The sequence below is a fragment of the Tachyglossus aculeatus genome, chromosome 10 (genome assembly GCF_015852505.1).
Source record: "Tachyglossus aculeatus isolate mTacAcu1 chromosome 10, mTacAcu1.pri, whole genome shotgun sequence".
In the NCBI taxonomy this organism is placed as follows: domain Eukaryota; kingdom Metazoa; phylum Chordata; class Mammalia; order Monotremata; family Tachyglossidae; genus Tachyglossus; species Tachyglossus aculeatus.
The window spans coordinates 54,271,538-54,290,008 of record NC_052075.1 but is presented as its reverse complement, the minus strand read 5'-3'; the positions used below and the strand labels follow the sequence as shown (position 1 = coordinate 54,290,008).

The window sequence follows — 18,471 nt, the reverse complement described above, 5'->3', positions numbered from 1 at the left end:
AAGGAAGGAAGGAAGGAAGGAAGGAAGAAAGAAAGAAAGGAAGGAAGGAAGGAAGGAAGGAAGGAAGAAAGAAAGAAAGAAAGAAAGAAAGAAAGAAAGAAAGAAAGAAAGAAAGAAAAGAAAGAATGAATGAATGAACGAAGGAACGAACGAATGAACGAAGGAACGAATGAACGAATGAATGAATGAATGAATGAATGAATGAATGAATGAATGAAAGGACTTCTGTTGGGGGGACGGGAGGGAGCGGCGGAACCCTCGGCGCGCGGGCGAAGGGCCCGTGGGGGTCCGGAAGCTGGCGTCCCCGCGGGGAGCCAATGGGCGGCGAGGGGGTGCGCGTGCGCGCGAGGGCCGCGCGGAGGGGTGGGGGAAGAGGAGCGCGGGGACACCCCGACCGGAAGGGGCCTCCCTCCCTCCCTGCCGCCCGGGGGTGACTTCCGGTCGTCGGTTGGCGGTTCCGGGTTCGGCGGGGGCCGGTTCGGTAAGTGACGGGCGGCGGGCGGCGGGGAGGGGGCGGGGCCGGGCCAGCCTCGCCTCGCCTCAGCGCTCAGCACAGCGCTCTGCACAGAGTAGCCGCCCAGTAACTATTGCTGACGGATGGAGGAGCAGCGGAGGGAGAGGGAGAGGAGGAAGAGGAGACTTTTCGGTCTCCAGCCTCTCCCCACGGCTGGGGTGTGCTCTCCCCAGCGTTCAGTACAGTGCTCTGTACTTAATAAGCGCCCAATAACTACTACTGATGGATTGAGGAGCAGCAGAGGGAGAGGAAAAGGAGGAAGAGGAGACTTTTTGGTCTCCAGCCTCTCCCCACTGCTGTAGTGTGCTCTCCCTAGCGCTCAGTATAGTGCTCTGTACGTAGTAGCCGCCCAATAATTACCACTGATGGATTGAGAAGCAGCAGAGGGGGAGGAAGAGGAGACCTTTTGGCCTCCAGCCTCTCCCCACTGCCGTAGTGTGCTCTCCCCAACGTTCAGTACAGTGTTCTGTACTTAATAAGCGCTCAATAACTACCACTGACGGATTGAGAAGCAGCAGAGGGAGAGGCAAAAGAGGAAGAGGAGGCCTTTTGGTCTCCAGCCTCTCCCCACTGCTGTAGTGTGCTCTCCCCAGCGCTCAGTACAGTGTTCTGTACTTAATAAGCGCTCAATAACTACCACTGACGGATTGAGAAGCAGCAGAGGGAGAGGCAAAGGAGGAAGAGGAGACTTTTTGGTCTCCAGCCTCTCCCCACTGCTGTAGTGTGCTCTCCCCAACGTTCAGTACAGTGCTCTGTACTTAATAAGCGCTCAATAACTACCACTGATGGATTGAGAAGCAGCAGAGGGAGCGGTAAAGGAGGAAGAGGAGACTTTTTGGTCTCCAGCCTCTCCCCACTGTTGTAGTGTGCTCTCCCCAGTGCTCAGTACAGTGCTGTGCACACAGTAGCTGCCCAATAACTGTTGCTGACGGATTGAGGAGCAGCAGAGGGAGAGAAAAAGGAGGAAGAGGAGACTTTTCGGTCTTCAGCCTCTTTCCACTGCTGTAGTATGCTCTCCCCAGCGCTCAGTACAGTGCTCTGTACATAGTAACCACCCAATAACTATTGCTGACGGATTGAGGAGCAGCAGAGGGAGAGGAAAAGGAGGAAGAGGAGACCTTTCGGCCTCCAGCCTCTCCCCACTGCTGTAGTGTGCTCTCCCTAGCACTCAGTATAGCGCTCTGTACGTAGTAACCGCCCAATAATTACCACTGATGGATTGAGAAGCAGCAGAGAGAGAGGAAAAGGAGGAAGAGGAGACCTTTCAGCCTCCAGCTTGTCCCCACTGCTGGAGTGTGCTCTGCCCAGCACTCAGTACAGTGCTGTGCACATAGTAGCCGCCCAATAATTACCGCTGATGGATTGAGGAGCAGCAGAGGGAGAGAAAAAGGAGGAAGAGGAGACCTTTCGGCCTCCAGCCTCTCCCCACTGCTGAAGTGTGCTCTCCCCAACGCTCAGTATAGTGCTCTGTACTTAATAAGCGCTCAATAACTACCACTGATGGATTGGGAAGCAGCAGAGGGAGAGGTAAAGGAGGAAGAGGAGACCTTTCGGCCGCCAGCCTCTTCCCACTGTTGTTGTGTGCTCTCCCCAGCGCTTAGTACAGTGCTGTGCACATATTAGGCGCTCAATAACTACCACTGATGGATTGAGGAGTAGCAGAGGGAGAGGAAAAGGAGGAAGAGGAGACCTCCCGCCCTCCAGCCTCTCCCCACTGCTGTAGTGTGCTCTCCCCAGCGCTCAGTACAGTGCTCTGTACATAGTAGCCGCCCAATATCTATTGCTGATGGATTGAGGAGCAGCCGAGGGAGAGGAAAAGGAGGAAGAGGAGACCTCCCGCCCTCCAGCCTCTCCCCACTGTTGTATTCTGCTCTCCCCAGCGCTCAGCACAGTGCTGTGCACATAGTAAGCGCTCAATAACTACCACTGACGGATTGAGGAGCAGCAGAGGGAGAGGAAAAGGAGGAAGAGGAGACCTCCCGCCCTCCAGCCTCTCCCCACTGCTGTAGTGTGCTCTCCCCAGCGCTCAGTACAGCACTCTGTACTTAATAACCGCCCAGTAACTATTGCTGACGGATTGAGGAGCAGCCGAGAGAGAGGAAAAGGAGACCTCCCGCCCTCCAGCCTCCCCCCACTGTTGTATTCTGCTCTCCACAGCGCTCAGCACAGTGCTGTGCACATAGTAAGCGCTCATTAACTACCGCTGATGGATTGAGAAGCAGCAGAGGGGGAGAAAAAGGAGGAAGAGGGGACCTCCCGGCCTCCAGCCTCTCCCCACTGCTGTACTCCGCTCGCCTCAGCGCTCAGTACAGTGCCCTGCACATAGTAAGCGCTCAAAAACTACCACTGATGGATTGAGAAGCAGCAGAGGGGAAGGAAGAGGAGGGGACCTCCTGGCCTCCAGCCTCTCCCTAGCGCTTAGTACAGTGCTCTGCACATAGTAAGCGCTCAGTAACCTCCACTGAAGGATTGGGAAGCAGCAGAGGGAGAGGAGGAGGGGAGGGGAAGGGAAACAGAAGGAAAATTCTCCGCCCGCCTCAGCGCTTAGTCCAGTGCTCTGCACACAGTAAGCGCTCAGTAAATACGGTTGAATGACTGAAAACGATAGGAAGGTTGTAGACGCCTACAGCACTCACGTACCTTTCTTTGGATTTTCGACTGTGAGCCCACTGTTGGGTAGGGACTGTCTGTATATGTTGCCAACTTGGACTTCCCAAGCGCTTAGTACAGTGCGCTGCACACAGTAAGCGCTCAATAAGTACAATTGATTGATTGCTTTTATGTTACCTATTCATTTTCACGTCCGACTCCCCCCGTAGACGGTCAGCTCATTGTGGGCAGGGAGCCTGTCTGCTAATTCTCTTGGACTGGACTCTCCCAGGCTCTTGGTAGAGCGCTCAGCACAGTGTAAGCGCTCAATAAACACGACTGAGGCATTGGGGATTGAGACCGGGAGCCCCGCGTGGGACCGGGACTGTGTCCAACCCGATTTGCTTGTAGCCACCCCAGCGCTTAGGACAGGGCCTGGCACGTAGTAAGTGCGTAACAAATACCGTAATGATTCAATCAATCAATCAATCAATCGTATTTATTGAGCGCTTACTATGTGCAGAGCACTGTACTAAGCGCTTGGGAAGTACAAATTGGCAACATATAGAGACAGTCCCTACCCAACATTGGGCTCACAGTCTGAAAGGGGGAGACAGAGAACAAAACCAAACATACTAACAAAATAAAATAAATAGAATAGATAGGTACAAGTAAAATAGAGTAATAAATATGTACAAACATATACACATATATACAATATTCAATATTCCTATTGAAGAAGGCATTATCATTATTGAGAAGCAGCGTGGCTCGGTGGAAAGAGCCCGGGCTTTGGAGTCAGAGGTCGTGGGTTCAAATCCTGGCTCCGTCGCACGTCTGCTGTGTGACTTTGGGGAAGTCACTTCACTTCTCTGAGCCTCAGTTCCCTCAGCTGGAAAATGGGGATGAAGACTGTGAGCCCCCCGTGGGACAACCTGATTGCCTTGTCACCTCCCCAGAACAGTGCTTTGCATTCGTTCATTCATTCAATCCGTATTTATTGAGCGCTTACTGTGTGCAGAGCACTGTACTAAGCGCTTGGGAAGTCCAAGTTGGCAACATAGACGGCCCCTACCCAACAGTGGGCTCACAGTCTAAAAGGGGGAGACAGAGAACAAAACATAATAATAATAATGTTGGCATTTGTTAAGCTCTTACTATGTGCAAAGCACTGTGCTAAGTGCTGGGGTAGATACAAGGTAATCAGGTTGTCCCACGTGGGGCTCACAGTCTTCATCCCCATTTTCCAGATGAGGCCACTGAGGCCCAGTGAAGTGAAGTGAGGCCCAGTTTGCCAGCTTGTACTTCCCAAGCGCTTAATACAGTGATCTACACACAGTAAGCGCTCAATAAATATGATTGATTGGTTGATTGATTCATTGAAGTGACTTGCCCAAAGTCACCCAGCTGACAAGTGGCGGAGCCAGGATTAGAACCCACGACCTCTGACTCCAAAGCCCGGGCTCTTTCCACTGAGCCGCGCTGCTTCCCAACGTATTAACAAAACAAAATAAATAGAATAAACATGTACAAATAAAATAAATGGAGTAATAAATACGTACAAACATATATACATATATAATAATAATAATGATGGTATTTGTTAAGCGCATACTATGTACAGAGCACTGCTCTAAGCATTCATTCATTCATTCAGTCGTATTTATTGAGCGCTTACTGTGTGCAGAGTACTGGACTAAGCGCTTGGGAAGTACAAGTCGGCAACATACAGAGACGGTCCCTACCCAACAACGGGCTCACAGTCTAGAAGGGGGAGACAGACAACAAAACGTATTAACAAAATAAAATAAATAGAATAAATACGTACAAGTAAAATAGAGTAATAAATCTGTACAAACATATATACAGGTGCGGTGGGGAGGGGAAGGAGGTAAGGAGGGGGAGGCCTCTTCTCCCACTCCCTTCAGTGGGGAATAAAATAAATCGAGTAATAAATACGGACAAACATATAGACATATGTAATAATAATAATGATGGTATTTGTTAAGCGCTTACTATGTGCAAAGCACTGTTCTAAGCGCCGGGGGGATGCAAGGTGATCAAGTTGTCCCACGGGGGGCTCACAGTCTTAATATATACAGGTACTGTGCACATAGTAAGCGCTTACTAAATGCCATCATTATGATTATTATTATTATTATTATTATTATTATTATTAGAAAGGGAGGGAGTTGGGTTGTCTGGAATTCCGGGGGGCAGAAGGAAGTTTGGCGTTGGGATGCAGGGATCCCGCCCTTTCCCGGAGTCAGCGTACACACCCTCCTGTCACCCCACCTAACCGCTTCTCTTGGACTCCCGCCCCGCCCTGGGTGTCACCTCCCTTTCATAATCATCATCATCATCATCAATCGTATTTATTGAGCGCTTACTGTGTGCAGAGCACTGTACTAAGCGCTTGGGAAGTCCAAATTGGCAACATCTCGAGACAGTCCCTACCCAACAGTGGGCCCACAGTCTAAAAGGGGGAGACAAAACCAAACATGATGGCATTTATTAAGCGCTTACTATGTGCAAAGCACTGTTCTAAGCGCCAGTACCCCAGTTACCAGAAGCAGCAAGCAGTGGCTTTCCTACCACTTCCTGCGGGCCGAGCACTGTACTAAGCGCTTGGGGAGAGTGCAGTCTCCCTCTAGACCGTACGTGCCTTGAGATCAGTGCCAACACTGCTGTAACTCTCCCAAGCGTTTTGTAAGTCCATATTCTGCACAAGGTAAGCGCTCAGTAAATACCACTGACCGATCAACTCCTTGTGGGGAGGGAATGTCTATCAGCCCTATCAATCAGTCGTATTTATTGAGCGCTTACTGGGTGCAGAGCACTGTACCAAGCGCTTGGGAAGCCCAAGTTGGCAACATATATTGCATATATCCCAAGCGTTATCAATCAGTCGTATTTATTGAGCGCTTACTGGGTGCAGAGCACTGTACTAAGCGCTTGGGAAGCCCAAGTTGGCAACACATATTGCATATATCCCAAGCGTTTTGTAAGTCCGTGTTCTGCACAAGGTAAGCGCTCAGTAAATACCACTGACCGATAAACTCCTTGTGGGGGGGGAATGTCTATCAGCCCTATCAATCAGTCGTATTTATTGAGCGCTTACTGGGTGCAGAGCACTGTACTAAGCGCTTGGGAAGCCCAAGTTGGCAACATATATTGCATATATCCCAAGCGTTATCAATCAGTCGTATTTATTGAGCGCTTACTGGGTGCAGAGCACTGTACTAAGCGCTTGGGAAGCCCAAGTTGGCAACATATATTGCATCTGTCCCAAGCGTTTTGTAAGTCCATGTTCTGCACAAGGTAAGCGCTCAGTAAATACCACTGACCGATCAACTCCTTGTGGGGAGGGAATGTCTATCAGCCCTATCAATCAGTCGTATTTATTGAGCGCTTTCTGGGTGCAGAGCACTGTACTAAGCGCTTGGGAAGCCCAAGTTGGCAACATATATTGCATCTATCCCAAGCGTTTTGTAAGTCCGTGTTCTGCACAAGGTAAGCGCTCAGTAAATACCACTGACCGATCAACTCCTTGTGGGGAGGGAATGTCTATCAGCCCTATCAATCAGTCGTATTTATTGAGCGCTTACTGGGTGCAGAGCACTGTACTAAGTGCTTGGGAAGCCCAAGTTGGCAACATATATTGCATATATCCCAAGCGTTATCAATCAGTCGTATTTATTGAGCACTTACTGGGTGCAGAGCACTGTACTAAGCGCTTGGGAAGCCCAAGTTGGCAACATATATTGCATCGTCGTCTCCCAGGCGGTCAGTACAGTGCCCAGCACACAGTAAGCGCTCAGTAAATACGATGGATCGACGACGGCTTGACAAGCTCCGTATGGTCTGAGAACCTTCCCACCAACTCTTGGATTTTTCTGTCACCAGCACTTAGTACAGTGCTTTGCACCCTGTGAGCGCTCAATAAACCCCATTGATTTTTGGATACGATATACTAGGGAGGGTATACCTTTAAATTACATATTATCAATTGCTTATTTATAATAATAATAATGATGGCATTTATTAAGCACACAGTAAGCGCTCAGTAAGTACAATGGATCGGTGACGGCTTGACAAGCTCCTTATGGTCTGAGAACCTTCCCGCCAACTCTGTTGAATTTTTCTCTCCCCAGCACTTAGTACAGTGCTTTGCACCCTGTGAGCGCTCAATAAACCCCATTGATTTTGGATACGATATACTAGGGAGGGTATACCTTTAAATTACATATTATCAATAGCTTATTTATAATAATAATAATAATAATAATGATGGCATTTATTAAACACACAGTAAGCGCTCAGTAAATACGATGGATCGACGACGGCTTGACAAGCTCCGTATGGTCTGAGAACCTTCCCACCAACTCTGTTGGATTTTTCTGTCACCAGCACTTAGTACAGTGCTTTGCACCCTGTGAGCGCTCAATAAACCCCATTGATTTTGGATACGATATACTAGGGAGGGTATACCTTTAAATTACATATTATCAGTAGCTTATTTATAATAATAATAATAATAATGATGGCATTAATTAAGCACACAGTAAGCGCTCAGTAAATACGATAGATCGACGACGGCTTGACAAGCTCCGTATGGTCTGAGAACCTTCCCGCCAACTCTTTCGGATTTTTCTCTCACCAGCACTTAGTACAGTGCTTTGCACCCTGTGGGCGCTCAATAAACCCCATTGATTTTGGATACAATACACTAGGGAGGGTATACCTTTAAATTACGTATTATCAGTAGCTTATTTATAATAATAGTAATAATGATGGCATTTATTAAGTACACAGTAAGTGCTCAGTAAATATGATGGATCGATGACGGCTTGACAAGCTGCGTATGGTCTGAGAACCTTCCCGCCAACTCTTTTGGATTCTTCTCTCCCCAGCACTTAGTACAGTGCTTTGCACCCTGTGAGCGCTCAATAAACCCCATTGATTTTGGATACAATACACTAGGGAGGGTATACCTTTAAATTACATATTATCAATAGCTTATTTATAGTAATAATAATAATAATGATGGCATTTATTAAGCTCACAGTAAGCGCTCAGTATACGATGGATCGACGACGGCTTGACAAGCTCCGTATGGTCTGAGAACCTTCCCACCAACTCTTTTGGATTTTTCTCTCACCAGCACTTAGTACAGTGCTTTGCACCCTGTGAGCGCTCAATAAACCCCATTGATTTTGGATACAATACACTAGGGAGGGTATACCTTTAAATTACGTATTATCAGTAGCTTATTTATAATAATAATAGTAATAATGATGGCATTTATTAAGTACACAGTAAGTGCTCAGTAAATATGATGGATCGATGACGGCTTGACAAGCTGCGTATGGTCTGAGAACCTTCCCGCCAACTCTTTTGGATTTTTCTGTCACCAGCACTTAGTACAGTGCTTTGCACCCTGTGAGCGCTCAATAAATCCCATTGATTTTTGATATGATATACTAGGGAGGGTATACATTTAAATTGCGTATTATCAATAGCTTATTTATAATAATAATAATAATAATGATGGCATTTATTAAGCGCTTACTATGTGCAAAGCAATGTTCTAAGTGCTGGGGAGGTAACAATTCTTCATTCAGTCAATTGTATTTATTGAGCGCTTACTGTGTGCAGAGCACTGTACTAAGCGCTTGGGAAGTCCAAGTTGGCAACATCTAGAGACGGTCCCTACCCAACAGCGGGCTCACAGTCTAGAAGGGGGAGACAAAACAAAACATATTAACAAATTAAAATAAATAGAATAGTAAAGGTGATCAGGTTGTCCCTCGTGGGGCTCACAGTCTTCATCCCCATTTTCCAGATGAGGGAACTGAGGCCCAGAGAAGTGAAGCGACTTGCCCAAAGTCACACAGCTGACAAGTGGCGGAGCCGGGATTTGAACCCACGACCTCTGACTCCAAATAATAATAATAATAGCATTTAGTAAGCGCTTACTATGTGCAAAGCACTGTTCTAAGCGCTGGGGAGGTTACAAAGTGATCAGGTCCCACGTGGGGCTCACAGTCTTCATCCCCATTTTAGAGATGAGGCAACTGAAGCGCAGAGAAGTGAAGTGACTTGCCCAAAGTCACACGGCTAACAATTGGCGGAGCCGGGATTTGAACCCATGACCTCTGACTTGTCGTGGGTAGGGAGCGTGTCTGCTTATTGTTGTAGCGTACTCTCAATCGATCAGTCGTATTTATTGAGCGCTTACTGTGTGCAGAGCACTGGACTAAGCGCTTGGGAAGGACAAGTTGGCAGCATAAGGAGACGGTCCCGACCCAACAGTGGGCTTACAGTCTAGAAGCGCTTAGTACGGTGCTGCACGCACAGTAAGCGCCCGATAAATGCGACTGAATGAAGGAGTCCGAGGGGCGGCTCCGTCCGGCCTGGGACACGCGCTGAGCTCCGGGAAGAGCCCGGGCCGTGCCCCTCTCTGATCCCTTCCCCCCCGTCTCCTTGCTTCATTATCAATCGTATTTATTGAGCGCTTACTACGTGCAGAGCACTGTACTAAGCGCTTGCTTCTGTTCCAGGACTCCGCCGCCGGCCGAGGACTGGGATGAGAGGAGGCCGGACATGGGTAAGGAGGCCTTTGAGGCGGGGTGGGCGGGGGGCCTGCGTCTTGGGGCCCCTTGAGGCCCGGGAGTAACTGAAAACGGGAAGCAGCGTGGGCTAGTGGATGGAGCCTGGGCCCGGGAATCAGAAGGACTCCCCGAGGCAGAGGAAGGAGCCTTCCTGTTGTCAATCAATCAATCGTATTTATTGAGCGCTTACTGTGTGCAGAGCACTGGACTAAACGCCTGGGAAGTCCAAGTCGGCAACACATAGAGACGGTCCCTACCCAACAGCGGGCTCACAGTCTAGAAGGGGGAGACATCATCATCATCATTCGTATTTATTGAGCGCTTACTATGTGCAGAGCACTGGACTAAACGCTTAGGAAGTACAAGTTGGCAAGATATAGAGACAGTCTCTACCCAACAGTGGGCTCACAGTCTAAAAGGGGGAGACAGAGAACAAAACCAAACATACTAACAAAATAGAATAGATATGTACAAGTAAAATAAATAAATAAAGAGAGTAATAAATATGTACAAACATATATACAGGTGCTGTGGGGAAGGGAAGGAGGAAGGAGGTAAGATTGATTGATCAATCTATCAATCAATCGTATTTATCGAGCGCTTACTGTGTGCAGAGCACTGGACTAAGCGCTTGGGAAGTACAAGCTGGCAACATGTAGAGACGGTCCCTACCCAACAGCGAGTTCACAGTCTAGAAGGGGGAGACAGAGAACAAAACCAAACATACTAACAAAATAAAATAAATAGAATAGATATGTACAAGTAAAATAAATAAATAAATAAATAGAGTAATAAATATGTACCATCATCATCATCATCGTATTTATTGAGCGCTTACTATGTGCAGAGCACTGGACTAAGCGCTTGGGAAGTACAAATTGGCAACATCTAGAGACAGTCCCTACCCAACAGTGGGCTCACAGTCTAAAAGGGGGAGACAGAGAACAAAACCAAACATACTAACAAAATAAAATAAATAGAATAGATATGTACAAGTAAAATAAATAAATAACTAAATAAATAGAGTAATAAATCTGTACGAACATATATACATACATACAGGTGCTGTGGGGAAGGGAAGGAGGTAAGATGGGGGGGATGGAGAGGGGGACGAGGGGGAGAGGAAGGAAGGGGCTCAGTCTGGAGTAAGCACTTAATAAAGGCCATCATTCATTCATTCATTCATTCATTGAATCGTTTTTACTGAGCGCTTCCTGTGTGCAGAGCACTGGACTAAGCGCTTGGGTTGTCCTCAGAGCCGACCCAGGGGAGGGTGGGGAAGCTTCCAGGAGGGACGCGAACGGCCCCTTCCCTCCCCACCGTTCCCAGCCTCACCCAAGGGGACCCTCCCTCGGAGCCGGGGACCCCCCTTCCGCCGTGCGCGGATGCTGGGGGGATCGGCCCCTCCGCGTCTCTCTCTGCCCGGCCGGGCTCCCGGGGAACGGCGTGCGGAGCGGTGACCGCGGCCCTTCCCTCCAGAGGAGCTCGCCGACACCATGACCATGGAAGCCAAGGAGGTCACCTTGGCAAACCACAGCACCACCTTCAAGAGCTGCCCGGGGCCGCCGGCGGGGTTCCCCGGGGACCGGCCCTCGTGCCGGCCTAACCAGGTTTGAGTGTCTGACACCCCCTGCCCCCCCAAACCCCAGGGCCTGCTAGCCAGGACCTGGCTTTCGCGGCCCAAAGGAGCCAAAAGTTGAAATTCCGCCCCAGGCTGGCGCCCTTTGCCACCCCGAGCCTCGCCGTGCCCTGCCACCCAGATCTGTGGGTCGGGTTGGGGGCCGGCGGTGGGGAGAGGTCCGGCACCACCGCTAGCCATCTCCCCCGAGGTGGCCGGAGAGCTGGGAGGCCGGGGCGGATACGGGATCGAACGTGGGTCTCCGTCCCCCTCGATGCTCCCAGTTTCTCTCGGCCCCGTTTTCCAGAAGAGGAAACTGAGGCCCGGGGAGGCTCAGCGGGGCTCGTCTAAGGGGGTAGAGGGAGGACCCTCCGGGGGCGGGATCCTCCCAGATTTGCCTCCCTCCGACCGGCCGCCCCGGGCGGGCGATCCAGTCAGCCCACCGTGCTCTGTCCGTCTGTCTGTCTCCGTGTCTGTCCGGCCCTCTCCCCCCGGCTCTCCGTTCCGGTTTAGGTTTTCCCCACCAGGCCCGGGAATGTGGATCACTCCTTCCCCTGCTCCGGCCGGAATGCCGCCGCCGCCTACACCGCCAGCTATTACCCAGGTAGAGCCGCCAACCCGCCCGTCTCCCGCCCGTCTCTTCCCCGGCGGGTCCCCTGCCGGAGTCTGCGTCTGCGGGAGCCGGACTGTCACGCTGCGAAAACGGCCACCGGTTCTGCCCCTCAGGTGGCTTCTCACGGTACCCCGGGGGCTGTCTCCAAATCAATCAATCAATCAATCAATCAGTGGTATTTATTGAGCATTTACCACGGGCAGAGCACTACACTAAACGCTTGGGAGAGGACAATATGACAGTTCAATCAGATTATATAACAGTTCAATCATTGAATCACTGATTATATCGGAGTGATATATATATATATATATATAGATAGATAGATAGATAGATAGATATGATATACACATGGCATATATATGATATTTGATATGTATATTATATATACATGATGATGGTGGTATTTGTTAAGCACTTACTATGTGCAAAGCACTGTTCTAAGCGCTGGGGGGGATACAAGGTGATCAGGTTGTCCCACAGGGGGCTCACAGTCTTAATCCCCATTTTCCAGATGAGGTAACTGAGGCCCAGAGAAGTGAAGTGACTTGCCCAGAGTCACACAGCTGACAATTGGCGGAGCCGGGATTTGAACCCATGACCTCTGACTCCAAAGCCCGGGCTCTTTCCACCGAGCCACGCTGCTTCACTACATATACACATATACATATACATACATATACATATATATATAGTTTGTATGTACTTATAGTTACATACCCCTGCACCACCGCTTGTCAGCTGTGTGACTTTGGGCAAGTCACTTAATAATAATAATAATAATGGCATTTATTAAGCGCTTACTATGTGCAAAGCACTGTTCTAAGCGTTGGGGAGGTTACAAGGAGATCAGGTTGTCCCACGGGGGATCACAGTCTTAATCCCCATTTTACAGATGAGGTAACTGAGGCCCAGAAAAGTGAAGTGACTTGCCCGAAGTCACACAGCTGACAATTGGCGGAGCCGGGATTTGAACCCATGACCTCTGACTCCAAAACCCGGGCTCTTCCCACTGAGCCACGCTGCTCCTCCTAACTTCTTCACTTAACTTCTTAACACTTAACTTCTCTGTGCCTCCGTTCCCTCATCTGGAAAATGGGGCTGAAGACTGTGAGCCCCCCGTGGGACAACCTGATCACCTTGTATCCGCCCCCCCAGCGCTTAGAACAGTGCTTTGCACATAGTAAGCGCTTAACAAATGCCCTTATCATTATTATTATATAGTTGCAGTTAAAACTACCCTATAATGTATTATAGGTAATATGTTATTATTATAACATCAATCAATCGTATTTATTGAGCGCTTCCTTTGTGCAGAGCACTGTACTAAGCGCTTGGGAAGTCCAAGTTGGCAACATATAGAGGACAGTCCCTACCCAACAGTGGGCTCACAGTCTGAAAGGGGGAGTAATTATATATACTAAGTAAGGTGTGCTCTGCACACAGTAAGCGCTCAATAAATACGATTGATTATGGTATAGAATATACATTAGGGTATAGCTCAGAGTTATATACAGTTTTGTAAACCCCTCGGCTCTCCCGGGAGCGTTCGGCCTGGACCCCCTCCCCACCGGAGCGTGGCAGGACGAGGGCCAGTGGCAGTTGGGAAAGGCTTCCCGTCCGGGGCGTTTTCCCTCAGGAAGCGCTGTCCGTTGATCCGCCGGTGGCGTCTATAGCGTACTCGCCCTGTGCGGAGCGCTGTACCCAGTGATTGGGAGCACTGTATATATGTATATATGTTTGTACATATTTATTACTCTATTTATCATCATCATCAATCGTATTTATTGAGCGCTTACTATGTGCAGAGCACTGTACTAAGCGCTTGGGAAGTACAAATTGGCAACACATAGAGACACATAGAGACAGTCCCAACCCAACAGTGGGCTCGCAGTCTAAAAATAATAAAAATAAATAAAAATAATAAAATTTATTTATTTTTCTTGTACATATCTATTCTATTTATTTTATTTTGCTAGTATGTTTGGTTTGGTTCTCTGTCTCCCCCTTCTAGACGGTGAGCCCACTGTTGGGTAGGGACCGTCTCTCTACGTTGCCAATTTGTACTTCCCAAGCGCTTAGTCCAGTACTCTGCACATAGTAAGCGCTCAATAAATACGATTGATGATGATGATGATGATGGTACATATTTATTACTCTATTTATTTATTTATTTATTTATTTATTTATTTATTTTACTTGTACATATCTATTCTATTTATTTTATTTTGCTAGTATGTTTGGTTTGGTTCTCTGTCTCCCCCTTTTAGACGGTGAGCCCACTGTTGGGTAGGGACCGTCTCTGTACGTTGCCAATTTGTACTTCCCAAGCGCTTAGTCCAGTGCTCTGCACACAGTAAGCGCTCAATAAATACGATTGATGATGATGATGGTACATATTTATTACTCTATTTATTTATTTATTTATTTATTTTACTTGTACATATCTATTCTATTTATTTTATTTTGCTAGTATGTTTGGTTTTGTTCTGTGTCCCCCTTTTAGACTGCGAGCCCACTGTTGGGTAGGGACTGTCTCTAGATGTTGCCAATTTGGACTTCCCAAGCGCTTAGTCCAGTGCTCTGCACATAGTAAGCGCTCAATAAATACGATTGATGATGATGGGAGAGAGTGGTGAGTCGGGGACGTACAGTCCGGCGGGGGCCGAGCCGGAGGTGGAGGGAAACGGTAGGCCCCCGGGGAGACTTTTTGGCTGCCCCTGACAGTCAGGTAGCCACCCCCTCCCCGCCAGTAGCCCACGGTCTTCCCCATCCCGAGGACCCTCCAGGGGGCGCTCTAACCTCAGCGGGCGATCCGGGATCACCCTGGGATTGGTTGGGAATGAATTTATTCATTCAGTCGTATTTACTGAGCGCTTACTGTGTGCAGAACATCGCCTGGGAAGTCCAAGAGAAGCAGGGGAAAGAGCCCGGGCTTTGGAGTCAGAGCTCCCATCCCGGCTCCCCCAAATGTCAGCTGTGTGACTTTGGGCAAGCCACTTCTCTGGGCCTCAGTGACCTCATCTGTGAAATGGGGATTAATAATAATAATAATAATGGCATTTATTAAGCGCTTACTATGTGCAAAGCACCGTTCTAAGCGCTGGGGAGGTTACAAGGTGATCAGGTTGTCCCACGGGGGGCTCACCGTCTTCATCCCCATTTTACAGATGAGGGAACTGAGGCCCAGAGAAGTGAAGTGACTTGCCCAAAGCCACCCAGCTGACAATTGGCAGAGCCGGGACTCGAACCCATGACCTCTGACTCCAAAGCCCGGGCTCTTTCCACTGAGCCACGCTGCTTCATTAAGACTGTGAGCCCCCCGTGGGACAACCTGATCACCTTGTAACTTCCTTCTAGACTGTGAGCCCACTGTTGGGTAGGGACCGTCTCTATATGTTGCCAACTTGGACTTCCCAAGCGCTTAGTACAGTGCTCTGCACACAGTGATTGCTCAATATATACAATTGATTGATTCCCCAGCGCTTAGAACAGTGCTGTGCACATAGAAAGCACTTAATAAATGCCGTTATTATTATTATTATTATTTAGAGACGGTCCCTACCCGACAACGGGCTCACAGTCTAGAAGGGGGAGACAGACAACCAAACGAAACATGTGGACAGGGGGCAAGTCATCGGGATAAATAGAAATAAAGCTCGATGCACCTCATTAACAAAATAAATAGAATAGTAAATATGTACAAGGAAAATAGAGTAATAAATCTGTACAAACATATAGACAGGTGCTGTGGGGAGGGGATGACAGGAAAGGAGCCCACCCTCAGCCCCACCCCGCTCACGTCTGTATCTGCAATTTATCCATTGATAGAAAAGTCGGCTCCTAGATAGGAAGCTCCTTGCGGGCAGGGATCGGATCGGCCAGCTCTGTAGTAGTGTCCTCTCCCGAGCGCTCCGTCCCGTCCTCTGCACACGCGGTCAGCGCTCAGTAAATGCCGTGGATTGATTCGCTCACGGCAGAGGTGGTCTTGCCGTTAGGAGTCACGGGCCAGAGCCCCCAGCGTGGTCGAGGGGACAAAGTAAGCGCTCAATAAATGGGACCGTCTCTAGATGTTGCCAACTTGGACTTCCCAAGCGCTTAGTACAGTGCTCTGCACACAGTAAGCGCTCAATAAATACGATTGAATGAATAAATACGATTGAATGAATGAATGAGAAGGGGAATGGCGGCCCCGACAGGGAGGGGACTCCGCGTCCCAGTGGGGTCACTTCTGGCCGTTCAGGGATGAACTTCCTGAGGGCATGGGAATTCCCTGGAATGGATTCTGGGAGGGATAATCCTAAACTGTGGTAAGCACTGGGCTGGATCAGACCCACTCTCACTCGGGGCTCCGATCCAAGAGGGTGAGAGGAAGCGGGTATCTTATCCCCGTTTTACAGATGAAGAGACCGAGGCCCAGAGGGGTTCCGTCACCAACCTGGAATCGGATCCCAGGCTTCGTGGCTTTCGGGCCCTTTCATTCATTCATTCAGTTGTATTTATGGAGCGCTTACTGTGTGCAGAGCACTGTGCTGAGCGCTTGGGAAGTCCAAGTCGGCAACATGTAGAGGCGGTCCCTACCCAACAGCGGGCTCACGGTCTAGAAGGGGGAACGCTTGTGCTCTTTCTCTCTCTCATTTGGTATTTGTTAGGTGTTTGCTATGTGCCAGGCACTGTACTAAGCGCTGGGTCGATTCAAGGTAATCATCATCATCATCATCAATCGTATTTATTGAGCGCTTACTGTGTGCCGAGCACTGTACTAAGCACTTGGGAAGTACAAATTGGCAACTTATAGAGACAGTCCCTACCCAACAGTGGGCTCGCAGTCTAAAAGGGGGAGACAAAACCAAACATACTAACAAAATAAAATAAATAGAATAGATATGTACAAGTAAAATAAATAAATAGAGTAATAAATATGTACAAACATATAGACATATATACAGGTATATATACATAATCGGGTTGGATACGGTCCCTATCCCACATGGAGCGCACAGTCTTACTCCCCATTTTATAGATAATAATAATAATAATGGCATTTATTAAGCACTTACTACGTGCAAAACACTGTTCTAAGCGCTGGGGAGGTTACAAGGTGATCAGGTTGTCCCACGGGAGGCTCAAAATCTGCCTGCACGGGCAGATTCCCCCTTTTAGACTGTGAGCCCACTGTTGGGCAGGGACTGTCCCTATATGTTGCCAACTTGGACTTCCCAAGTGCTTAGTACAGTGCCCTGCACACAGTAAGCGCTCAATAAGTACGATTGATTGATTGATGGATGGATGAATGGTGGGCAGAGCCTGTCCCCAGCCTGGCAAATATGACCTGGAAGTTCCGAGTGAAGCGCCGAAAGCGGTCGTGTGGCTATCCAAGGGTCAGAAGCGGAGCCCAAGCCAACCCCTCGTGGAGTTGCGTTCTAATCCCTGCCGCCTGCCTGCCGTGTGAACTTGGGCGAGTCGCTTCGCTTCCCTGGGCCTCGGTTGCCTCATCCGTGAAACGGGGGTTAGGAGTGGGAGCCCTGTGGGAGACGGAGGCTGCGCTCGACGTGATTAGCGCAGCGCTTAACGCGGTGTCCGGTACGCACTTAAAAATCTCCAGTGGCTACCAATCAATCTGCGCATCAGGCAGAAACTCCTCACCCTGGGCTTCCAGGCTGTCCATCCATCCCCTCGCCCCCTGCTACCTCACCTCCCTCCTCTCCTTCTCCAGCCCAGCCCGCGTCCTCCGCTCCTCCGCCGCTAACCTCCTCACCGTACCTTGGTCTCGCCTGTCCCGCCATCGACCCCCAGCCCACGTCATCCCCCGGGCCCGGAATGGCCTCCCTCTGCCCACCCGCCAAGCTAGCTCTCTTCCTCCCTTCAAGGCCCTGCTGAGAGCTCACCTCCTCCAGGAGGCCTTCCCACACTGAACCCCTTCCTTCCTCTCCCCCTCGTCCCCCTCTCCATCCCCCCCATCTTACCTCCTTCCCTTCCCCACAGCACCTGTATATATGTATATATGTTTGTACTTATTTATTACTCTATTTATTTTACTTGCACATATCTATTCTATTTATTTACTTTGGTTAGTATTTTGTTAGTATGTTTGGTTTTGTTCTCTTTCTCCCCCTTTTAGACTGTGAGCCCACTGTTGGGTAGGGACTGTCTCTAGATGTTGCCAATTTGTACTTCCCAAGTGCTTAGTACAGTGCTCTGCACATAGTAAGCGCTCAATAAATACGATTGATGATAATGATCGGAAAAAAGGGGTGGGCTGAGTTCCCTGCCGAGCCGGGGGGTACCCGGCCCCGGCCAAGCGGCCACCCTGCGGCCTCCGTTCTCCCACCCCACGGGTCCGGTGGGGCCCCGAGACAGATAGAGAAGCAGCGTGGCTCAGTGGAAAGGGTCTCTCTCAGCCCACGAGCCAGTGAGAGGGGTGTCGGGGCTAGTGAGAAGCAGCATGGTATAGTGGAGAAGCAGCGTGGCTCAGTGGAAAGAGCCCGGGCTCTGGAGTCCGAGGTCCTGGGTTCAAATCCCG

The 18,471-nt window shown here is 49.4% G+C and overlaps 1 protein-coding gene across 1 annotated transcript in view; it reads left to right on the top strand.

Annotated features, from left to right (window-relative positions):
- The first annotated feature begins 445 nt into the window (after positions 1-445).
- Positions 446-18,471, top strand: part of SENP1 (SUMO specific peptidase 1) — a 39,705-nt gene continuing 21,679 nt past the window's right edge. Inside the window, exons 1-4 of the mRNA XM_038752409.1 lie at positions 446-481; positions 9,667-9,713; positions 11,197-11,327; positions 11,849-11,939. Coding sequence (XP_038608337.1) covers positions 9,710-9,713; positions 11,197-11,327; positions 11,849-11,939 — 226 coding nt within the window. The 5' untranslated portion in view covers positions 446-481; positions 9,667-9,709. The remainder of the gene's footprint in view (positions 482-9,666; positions 9,714-11,196; positions 11,328-11,848; positions 11,940-18,471) is intronic.